General features: G+C 37.0%; 1 protein-coding gene across 2 annotated transcripts; it reads right to left on the reverse strand.

Annotated features, from left to right (window-relative positions):
* Positions 1 to 409: 409 nt before the first annotated feature.
* On the reverse strand, positions 410 to 11,397 carry CBX3 (chromobox 3). 2 transcript variants are annotated; one of them, XM_029926069.1, is made up of 6 exons: positions 11,282 to 11,397; positions 10,093 to 10,144; positions 7,225 to 7,367; positions 4,304 to 4,466; positions 2,060 to 2,154; positions 410 to 1,725 (listed from the first exon to the last, which is right to left on the reverse strand). In XM_029926069.1, the coding sequence occupies exons 2-6, from the start codon at positions 10,114 to 10,116 to the stop codon at positions 1,599 to 1,601; spliced, it is 552 nt and encodes a 183-aa protein (XP_029781929.1). In that variant the 5' UTR covers positions 10,117 to 10,144; positions 11,282 to 11,397; the 3' UTR covers positions 410 to 1,598. The 2 variants fall into 2 exon arrangements, with proteins under 2 accessions (XP_029781929.1, XP_029781938.1); XM_029926078.1 differs by lacking the exon at positions 11,282 to 11,397 and having other exon boundaries at positions 10,093 to 11,270.
* Positions 11,398 to 11,445: the final 48 nt, after the last annotated feature.

The raw sequence follows: 11,445 nt of genomic DNA on the forward strand, positions 1-11,445 counted from the left end.
CTTTATTTTTTTATTGAGGTATAATTTGACATAGATCTATCAGTTCCGGGTGTATGACAGGATTAAATATTTGTATGTATTGCAAAATGATTTCCTTTTCTCTGTATGAATTTTAGAAATTAGTAGAAATGTATCTATCACAACAGGACCAATCCTATCAGAATAACTTTTTCAGATAGCAATTTCAACGAACTAGACTTTAAGTATCAAAATTTCACTTTAATGATGCAGATTTCTCTTAGGTATCACAAGAAATATATATTCTAGTATGTTTGCAACTCCTAAGTTCAAAAGATCTACGACATGTACTCTAATGCTTTAATGTTATAAACATGAATGTGATTCAAAGATATGTGAATGTTCTACTCCTACTAGAAAGACAATCAGATAAAGAAAAAGTCTAACCACATAAAGGAATATAAAACTATTTATTGACCACTGTTTACCAGTATTTACAATAAAGTAAACAATATACAGTTGGATAACATTCTGACTACAAAGTTATTGTTTTTTCCTGGTTTCTACTGAACCAGTAACTCAAATACTGAGATTGAGCCTACATGTAAGGAATGAATTGGGGTAAAGAAAATCATGCAGGTCAAAAATTTAGATTACAGACGCCTGTCCCCCAATTTATTCCAGCAGGTGCTAATTTGCCAACATCTTGCCATGATTATGATCAGGTTTCCATGAACAAATTTTAGACATTCCATGAATCCTGACCTTTTACTCAGTACAGCACAGGGATTTCAATTTCTTGAAAAGGAAAGGTTCACCAGAAGGAACCTTCAAATGTCCATTTAACTAAGTTTTGCTTACCTAATTAAAACACACCAGGACTTGTCTGGTTTTCTCATTTGGGTGGGGAGGTTGTTGGTAGTGACGACATTTTCCTTCCAGGAATCTTGCAAACAAACTTGCATTTGTGTGACTGTAAACATGGATTCTGATATGGCTGCTTTCAAACTGTCCAATTTAAATTACTTACATTATATGTAAACTGTCCAATTAATTACAAAATTTGAAAGGTTAAGGCTTCAGGAAAAAATTTAAATCAAATGATTACTTCTTAGTTTGCTGAAAATGATGGCATCCCAGAAACATGGGCTTATCCGTGGTTTTAAAATCCTGTTTTTATTTTGGAGAATGTTAAAAAAAAAAAAAAAAAAAAGAAAAAACCATTTACGTATGTATTTTCTTATGTATTTTAAGTATATACACAACCCCCCCCCCCAATAAACAAAAATCCCAGAATGGTCCTTAGGCATATAGGAGTTAAACACAGATTCTGATTGAGTAACAACTATGAAGATTTCCCCCAACATTTAGAAAAGGTGTTCTCCAAAGCCGGGGAATGATATACCATGGTCTCAAATAGTCTTTTCTGATAAAGGAAGCAACTACAGAAAGCTTTTATTTGTTCAAAGTAACCAGTGCTATAGATGCAAAAAACCCCAACAACTCCCCCAATACTACTTCAAAACAAACATACCAAACTTGATTTTCATTAGAATGTTATTTCTTCACACTAATAAATCAAAACCAAGACCCAAATTTTATATGTATATATAAATATATATAAAAAGCAACACAAACAATTATTGAGCTTCATCTTCTGGACAAGAATGCCAAGTTAGTCTCTCTTCATAAAAAGCAATTACAATCTGAGGACACTTCATATTTGCCTCTTTTGCCAGCACCAAGTCTGCCTCATCTGAATCTTTCCTGTTGTGAGGAAAAAAATGTTCAGTCAAAAGTCTCAACTGTTTTTGTCAACTGAGAATCTTTCAATTATAACTGTTAAAAGGTGTTTAAGTGCTTCTGAAGGATTATGTAGTACTTGTGGCTATGTTCCAATACAACCTCACTTTCCAAAACAGGCCACAGTTTGCCAATCTTTGTTTAAAAACATCATAGCAAAAGAAACTCAATCATCCTTTCAGTATTTATTACTATCTAATGATGAAAACTAGAAAACCTTTTCTAATTAAGGCTTCACAAATTTAAAAAATCTATTCTTACTTCAATAAAATAGAACAGCAATCCACTACACACTTACCATTTCATGAGAAACATTAATTCTCCACTACTGTCTGTGGCACCAATTATTCGTTCAGGATCAAGACCTCTGGCAAAGCCTCTTGGTTTATCAGCCTGATTAAAAATATATTAATTGACTATATAAATGTTTCACTTTCCATACAGCAAATAATACTAACTTCCAATGTGTTTTCATGAAATTTTGCTTTCAAATAAAAGTCTTCCAATAGTGAAAAAGAAATGGCAAGAGAAAGAACCCTTATTTTGTACTAAAACATTGTAATTTCCCTTAGCCTTACAGGAAGCTACAACAAATTGGATATCTAAACGTATCCTAAATCTCAAGAAAACAAATACCTTTCTTTATCCTAATACATCAAAAGACAGAACTGTATGGCCATACAAAAAATTAATCTGTTTATTTTGCTAACTCATCCATTAATAATCATAAATTCTTTTTTTAAAGTTATCACTATTAGGTCTTAGTCTAAATTACTCGTATTATTTTAAAACCACACACAAAATACAAATAGGAAAATAGTAAAAACTTTAAAACCCACACTAATCAGTATTGTAATCAATCTGAATTATAGGAAACCTTATAAAATACCTAGCATAAACCAGTGCTTCTAAAAGTGTGGTCTGAGGACCCCTGGAGATGCCTGAGACCACTGGTAGGTGTCTGTTTATCTGCAAAGTCCCCTCTTTTCATGTATCTCTGACTTGATTGTCTTCATGTTTCTCCAAACATTAAGATAGCAAATCAGATGCAGAAGTAAACTATCGTAAGCCAGACACTGAAAAGATTTGCAAAAATGTAAAATGATACTCTTCTCATTTAAGGTTATTTTTCATGAAAAGTTGTGAATATGCAACAGGTTTTGTCATTAACTGAATACACAAGGATTTTAGGAATTTCCTTTAATTTCTAAAATAGTATTGATAGTCATAACACACATCAACAAAAGTTCTTGGGAATTCTCAATAATATTCTCAAGTTATTAAATAAAAGGGTTCTCTGAGACCAAAAATGTTTGAGAGCTGCTTAGATCAACAAATCCCCTCTCTTTATCAGACTTATCCTAGGCTCTGGAGTCAGATTATCTGGGTTAGTTAGAATGATGACTTTACTGTGTGGCTTTGGGCAAGTTAACCTCTCTGTGGTTCAGGTTTTCTATAAAATAGAAATAATACTGTCTCATAAGTATTTCGCAGCGTTCAAAGTACAAAATAAGTTACACAGAACACTGCTGGGCACATTGTAAGGGCTCCAAGTAGGACAACTATTGTTATTAAACAGTGCTTATCAGTATATGGTTGAATTTCAATTTATGCATATTGGTTCTTAACATATTACCTTCTTGCTTTAGCTGCTAAAAGCATCCAGAACCAAATTTCTCAAACTCTCTGTTTCTCATCTGGAAAATGGGGATAATACCTATAATCTTTATAAATTTGTCATGAAGATTTAACAGATTATCTGTGAAGCACTTGGCATCTAGGTCAAATGATAAAATTTTAACTCCAAAGACCTTATCAGTGCATCTGTATTTTATGTTTAGTCCCCTAACTTGAATACTAATTCAGAATCAAGACCTTTTCTCAAATTGATGTTAGATCAGTAGGGACGGTCAGTATAATCTGTTTTGGAGTTGAGGGTATAAGAGCAAGTAGTTAATGTGTTTTGCCCAAAGCCACAGAAACATTAGAGAAGCAAAGACTGGATCAAAATACCCAGGTAATGAACGAAACGACTATCTCATTTCACGTCTCCGCCCCCCCCATCCAAAACTGTAAAAACAATTTCCATTACCAGTGATTATATACTCCAAAATCAAATTTGCAAATTCAAATGGCAATATTTTGACAAAGATCTCATGAGGAAGTACTTTCTGGTGGTCAATGCTACTTCGTCCCTAATCAGGATATGCTCTGTGAATTTTTTTTACTGCACTATAAAGGGCTGCAAAGATCATTTTTAAGACTGCCAGTCCAAGGTCACAGGAAATGGTCTCATTGAGCATCAAATCCACAGATCTACTCAAAATAACACTAGGACAGCAATTTATATGGTATCAACTCTTGCTACACGTTTATATGATCCAGGCTAAATCTTATGCCTATCCTTTTTGTCCTAAATATTAACATTTTAAAAAAGCTCTTCACAGATTTTAAAAGCATTTTAAGTATCTTAAATGTACTTTAAAAATCAAGCTTTCAACCTTTTACAAAGTCAGTCTGGTGGGCAATACATTATACTTACAGCATCTCTTTTCTTCTTGGATTTGCTATCATCAGATTCACTGTCAGATAAAGATTTTCTTTTTGTGCCATCTTTTTCTTTACCAGCTTTTTGAGAATTAAGAAATGCTTCAATTAACTCTGGACAATCTAAATTTTCTTCAGGTTCCCAAGTATTGTCAGCACTGGGTTCAGTTAAAAAAAAAAAAATTCAATTAAATACGATTCATCACCATCACCCACATCCATTTAATATTTATCTGAAAAAAAGTCTGCTTTACTGCAGATGCTTCTTCCCTACTTCCACAATCTTTTGGAGAAATTCTTATATTTCCTATGTCTACTTTCTCAGCCTCTACTAAGTGGGCAATCTGCTGTATTACCTCCAAATTAACTGTACCTGACTCCAGCAGAATAATTAGAGTGATTATACTTCTAAGTTACATCAGTAACCCACTTCAGAATTTCTCTAAAAAGGCTTTAAAAATGTGGATTTCTTATTCCCACTTCAAATTACTTTACCAGATCAGACTATGCCTCAAGTTGGGCTCCTCAATACTGTGTTTGAAAACACAACTCTAAGGCATTCTCAAATGTGAGACACAATTTTCAATTTCTGCTGGGTCCTCAAATTGGGTAATGATGAAGAACAGGGGCTGGCAACCCAAAAGTCAAACCCAGCTTTTTTTATGTTGGGCAAACTAAGAGTGGTTTTCACGTTTTTAATTGGTCGGGGAAAAATTTCAAAATGACAATCACATGAAATTCAAACTTTAGGGCCCATAAAGTGTCATTAGAACAGTCATGCTCATTTGTTTGACATAGTATCTACTGCTGCTTTTGTACTATATTTGCAGAGTTAAGTAATTGTGAGAGACCTATGGCCCCAGTACCTTAAGTATTTACTATATGATTCTTTAAGGAAAAAGTCTGGCAGCCCCCGATGAGAGGACCATTTTCATGTTTTTCAGAAGGACTAGAAGAAAAATGAATACCAACTACCAAATGCGAAAGTTAGACAACACTAGTAATAAGCTTGCTAACTTTTTTTTTGTTTTTAAAATACTATGCACAATGTGGAGCTGGAACTCAAAACTGCGAGATGAGTCGTATGCTTTACAAACGGAACCAGCCAGGCATCCCCCCCAGTCCTGCGCGCTCTGATCCAAAAAGACTTTACAGAACGAGATAGAATGAAATTAATCATTTTAGAGATGTTGGAAAACAAAGGTAATGTTAACTTTTTTTTTTTTAACATTGTTTATTTTTGAGACAGAGAGAAACCTTGCAAGCAGGGGAGGAGCAGAGAGAGGGAGACACAGAATTCGAAGTAGGCTCCAGGCTCTGAGCTAGCTGTCAGCACAGAGCCTGATGCGGGGCTTGAACTCACAAACCATGAGATCATGATCTGAGCCGAAGTTGGACGCTTAACTGACTGAGCCACCCAGGCCCCCCAAGTAAATGTTAATTTCTGATTATAACTTGGGTCTTTTGATATGCTGAGACTCTAAAATTGGCAAACCTGAATCTGAGAATAGAGGAGGACAAAAGAGTTGAGGCAGAGCCTCAATTCAATATAGATATATATAACCCTGGCCCTTTCTATATGTAGGAATATAGATAATATAAACTTCTGTATTATCTAATACATTGTACAGCATCTAGCAAGTTTCAATTATACTAGTGGCCTTAAGTTTCAGAGAAAAGAGGGAGAAAAGGAGTTAAGTTTTTTAACATTTTGATGGGCTGGACAGAAACAAACACCACTTAATGTCTCAAGATATTCCAAAACAAACAAGAAAAAACCTACCACATGAAGGTAATCAATCCTTTGGTATACTGGTTAAATCTAATTTTAAAATAGTCCAGACTTGGGCACCTTGGTGGCACTGTCAGTTAAGCTTTCCACTCTTGATTTAGGCTCAGGTCATGATCTTATGCTTTGTGAGAGCAAGCCCCAAGTAGGGCTCTGGCTGACAGCTTCCTCTCTCTCTGCACCTCACCCCCATTCTGCACACATTCTCTCAAAAATAACACAACATAAAATAAAAGTTCAGACTTACTTTGCTTTATTCTCCTAACTATTGGAAATTTTCCTAGTGGCAAATTATAAATTTATGACATATACTTTGGCTCAACTAAAGATACTGGAAGGATAAAATAAGAAACTTAAACCTTCCATTTAACTCGTAATTCTCAAATTGCTTTAACGGTAGACAGCTTTAACAGTAAATGGTGGGGCATGTAGTAGGTAACAGATATTTGAAGCCTAAGTATTTGACTAGCACACTCCCTCATATCCACCATGTTCAGAAAATTGTTGATTATCTTCACTTATCTTTTTATGAGTCACTGGCCATGGAACCTTGCTGTTTCTGTGGTCTCAGGCAGAAGATTACAAGTAGAGTGGAATTTCTGCATGAGTTAGTCACAATATAACATTATAATAATGATTAGTAACAAGAAATATAAAGAAGTAAGTAGCTTAAAAAAATGCCCGACTGCTTCTTAGAGATTAGAATACAGTATACCTAGTGTATGGCTCATGTCCCAGATTATGATAAGCACTTCTGTCCAACATCCACCAGTCTACCTTACATAGCTTCAATGTTTTAGTGTCCTCTGTATATAAGGAAACGTCAACTAGATGTTCTGGTACAATACCTGACTTCAGTAAAATGCATTACAGGGTGAACTGCACTGCTGTAAATGTGACTCTTCAAGGCAATCAACTAGTTTCAGATATGCTTGGTTCCAATCGTAGGCTGAAGACTTGGCTCTTTTTAAACAGATCTCCAGCAAGGTACCCTAGATTAAAGGGGTCTTTACATTTAAAGAAATATATGGGGAAATTGAATTTAAAAACTTCAGACTAAAAGCAGATTTTAAATGTCACTTAAATACAGTTAAACGTCTGTCTAATAAAAGCACCAGGTTTCTTACTCTGTAAATCCCTTCCACTTCAGGAAGTACTCCACCTTCCCATTCACTACACGTCGGTCCAGTACTTTCTCCACCACAAATTCTTCAGGCTCTGCCTCTTCTACTTTTTTACTCTTTCCATTCTGTTTCTTTCCCATTTTTTGCTAAAAGAAAACAAAGAAGATTTAAGAGACATCTCTTCTCTTTAAATTTTTGAGTACATTTTAAAGACTAAATTGTTTACATTATTGTTGTGTTCAATACCTGTACTTTTACTTCTATATCCTAGGGGAGACCCTTCTGAAAAGATCAAAGTCAACAAAAGGAACACTTAATTCCATTTGAGCTCAAACCTATCACCCACCCCTCTTCACTGAAATAATACAATCAAAAACACTGGAAAATACTGTTATCTTTTCCAAATCTAATGTCTCATCTAGTCTCCAAGAACCAAGAGCTCACACTCATTTTAATTGCAACATGGCAACAGACAACTATAAAGTATTAGATGATGATACAAAGAAGAGAATAAGTATTACTAACAGGTCTTATTGAGCCACAGTCCCTTTAACACTACAACCTTCAGACCCTAAAATCCCCTTTATCAAAGCAAACACCAAAGTTAAAAGCCCTGATTATACAGAAAAAAAGAAGTAACTGCAGAATGAAAACACGATTCAGAATCCTGATATCAATGATAGAGTGAATTAAGGAGACCCTGAAGAGGTTAAAAAGGATGTCAATATTGTCCCACAATTTCTACAGATGATACTATAGATCACATGGAACAAAGCTATAATATTGTCACATGAAGTCGCCAAAATGCTGGATCATTTTAATTCTCCAATGTGAAAAAATCCTTCCTTCTTGGCCTCTCAAGAATCCAAACTGGTAGCCAACAAAATTTATGCAGAGAAGTTTTTAACTTAGTTTTTTTCTTTAATGTTACAAGAGCGGCCAAGACACCATGCTAAACCCTACACTATTTTCCAATAACTCAGATGTTACAAGAACTGAAAAGAAATAAAAAAAACTTAAATGGCTAATTAGAAGGCACTATGGGAGGGAAACCTCAAATGTTAATTTTAAATTCATTTCAGTGCTGCTATTAAAAAAAAATTGCTGGTAACCCCTCATCTAGCATATAAGCAGAATAGTTAACAGCAATACCATAAGACTGCAGAAGTACATTAAAAATATCCAATTTTTCAGAAATGTACACACATATAAGAAATAAAACTCCTCTGGAATTTAAAATAACCCAGCAAACACCTGATTTTGTTGGCTACCATCTCCAAGTCAGGCCTTAAAACATAAGGAGTGGTAGGGAGAGAAATGAACTGGTGTCGACAAAAACCTAGCACACAGCGATCCTAAATGATAAAACAGCCATTTTCATGAAGACAAGAGGTTCACAGAAAAAAAAAAGGGTAACAAAAATAAACACGGAAGTGTAAAGAATAAAACCTAGCACAAAGAATGAAGTATTTACTTCTGTGGCACTCATAAGCTAGTTACAAATGTTCATCTTTTTCTTTTCAAACAAAATTCACCCACTTTCCGTCTAAAATTAAAAACACCTCATTTTTTGAAATGAAAAATTAGATTAAAAACAGAACTTTCAAGGTTGTCAATTTATGATCCCTTAACAAAAGATAAAATGCTTAACTATCATTAAGTTACAGACGTTGAAGACTATCAAAACTGTGCCAAAGCAATAGAAGCATCTATGTTTGCCTTCATCCTCCAAGCTTCTGAGATAGCAGGTTCCTTCTCCTTCCAATACTTAAAGGTCACAGGTAACCATATAGCCAATCCAATTATTTACACTTTGGTCTACTGGTTATGGAACTTGAAGGGCAGTTCAATCCTGGGGGAGCATAGTAGATGGGAATCATCTGTGCCACACTTAATGTTTCAATGTTTCCCAGGATATCATAGTTAAATGTGCAAACTAATGATGGTAAAAATTAAAAATCACCAACTTGCCTTTGTAGTGTTAAACCCAAGGGAAGAATATATAAACCAAAACCAAATGCTTTACCTTATTTATATATTAGCACTCACCTTTAATATGATTGCAATTACTAATACAACGAGTTAGAAATACTGTGATAACTATGAGCTTGGATTTTGAGATTTTTATGTGAATATTTCAATGTTTTAAAAAGCTTGTAATATGGCTGAATATACTACGTCTTTACACATTCCTAGAATTTTTAATAAAATGTGTTGGAATGAACGTAAACTTTGGATTTAAGAAAGCAAAGTGAAAAAATTTAATTGCTCAAGACATCGAGATTAAACTTCTCTCCTTCCTGGACATATGTATGGTTTCGTTCATTTTGTATTTAAAAAAACCACAAGGCAATGATGGGATTTTAAAGCCTTAATTTTAGAATAATCAAGTTTGAAATATGACAGTATGACTAAAGTAATTCCAAAGATTGAATGACTTTTGTCCCAACTTAGGGGTATGAGGAACAAATTCTTTAGCCAATACTGAACATACCTGCTTTCTCTAGAATACAGTACAGGGTGATTTAGGGACCCTTATGCAACAAGCCAGAGCTTTAAAGTATTCCCTGTCAATATTCTTCCATGTTGCAAAAGTTTATTTTTATTTCAAGATAAAAATACTGTGTAAATTTCATTTTGCTATCTTCCCAGGATTGGTTTCTTGGATTAAGACACTATTAAGCCAAGCCTATAAGCATCTCAATGTAACGATTTCGTTTTCGCCCCTAATTCTCCTCATAACAACACTGGGGGGAGGGAACTGGGAAATACACGTGGATGTAAAAATCTCAACCACAGAAATGCAAAGTTGTAATTTTGGGGAAAAAAAATTTGAGTTAGATCCTTATATTTTAGTTTTCATTAACTTACCAATGTAGTTTTATTGGAGGCCATTTTTTATTGCAGACTTGAAGAGCTATTACTAGAAAAATGCATGACAGTTAAAAAGAAGTTTGCACGACACAAAAAAGGTAGGTAAACACAAGTTTTGTTTGGAATTCCAACCCCCCACTTATGTATCGTAAATTGAAAACTTGTACTCAAATCCAGAGACACAGATTGGAGCTCCTGGCTAAGTTATTAGTGATCTAATGCTTGCTGAGTAGATCAGTGTTGTAACCTAGTGCGCTTAGAAAGCCTTACTGGGAACCCTGGTATCTGAGAGTTCCCCAATCTAAATCTCGTTTAGATCAATCCTATCCAGAATTTCAAAAAAATGGTCAGATAAGTTGGCTCAAAATTTGACATGATAACCCAAACAATCACAATTATTAAACTACCTTGAAATTTCCCACTAGATCTTTCAACAGTCCAAAGAGGCGCCTATATAACCCCAACTTGGTTTCTTTTTAGAAACCCTCCCCCTTTCTAATCACTAGTTTTAAAATCTGAAGAAAGAAAAAAGCCATACTGAGATGCTTCGGTCCCATTTCGTGCCACTTCTCAGACAAACCACCTTTTCGGTCGGTCGCTCCCCAGGAGCCCCACCCGGCTTCACCAGGCCTCGACACTCGGCCCCCGCCCCCCACCCAGGAGCGGGGCCTCGTGGTCAGCGCATCCGCGGGGAGAAACAAAGGCCGCGGCCCGGGGGCTCAAGGGCACTGCACCACCGGGCCCGTGTTCCTCCCCACCCGGCGGCAGCCACGTAACGGAACGCCCGCCGCAGCCTCAGGGCAGCGGGCCGCGCTGATGCGGGAGGCCCAAGGCGCCGTCCAAGGCCGCGAAGGGGAGGAGGGCCCCTCATCTAGATCGCAGATGGGGGAAGGGAAAAGGAAATGCGCTTTGTCTAGAAATTAGGTGGCTGTCGGAAGGGCTATCTACCCTCTCGAGGTCTGTCTCGTTCTCCCCCTCCCCCACAACTAACTCCAGGCGCCGGCCCAGCGCCAGGCCAGCCGCGGGGTCTCCGCTCCACTCTCCGCTGCTTCCCGCCAGCTCCAGACTCGGGGTCGGGCGGAGAAGGGCGGGGAACAGGAACTGGGGTGCGGGGCGAGAATCCCTGGGGGCAGGTGGTATCTTAAGCACCACCACCGAGGAGAGAAAGAGAAAGAAAGACACCGACTTCACCGCCTCCGAGCTGCTCCAGGTCCCGGGTCTGCGGCGTCTCCGGCCCTGCGCGCCTCAAGATCCAGCCACATCCGAGGGGGAGGGGGCTGGGGAGCTGCGCGCTGGGCAGCCGCTGGGGGATGGGGGGGGGGGTGGCACCGCCCACGCCGGGCGGCCGCG

Source organism: Suricata suricatta, chromosome 2 (genome assembly GCF_006229205.1).
Source record: "Suricata suricatta isolate VVHF042 chromosome 2, meerkat_22Aug2017_6uvM2_HiC, whole genome shotgun sequence".
Classification (NCBI taxonomy): Eukaryota; Metazoa; Chordata; class Mammalia; order Carnivora; family Herpestidae; genus Suricata; species Suricata suricatta.

Bases quoted from the DNA above. Each gene is read 5' to 3' on its own strand.
- CBX3 (XM_029926069.1), bottom strand. From the start codon at position 10,116: ATGGCCTCCAATAAAACTACATTG. The intron at 7,368-10,092 runs GTAAGTTAATGA...GTTTTCTTTTAG, and splicing joins CCTCCAATAAAACTACATTG to CAAAAAATGGGAAAGAAACA. The intron at 2,155-4,303 runs GTAAGTATAATG...ATTTTTAATCAG, and splicing joins CCAAGAAGAAAAGAGATGCT to GCTGATAAACCAAGAGGCTT.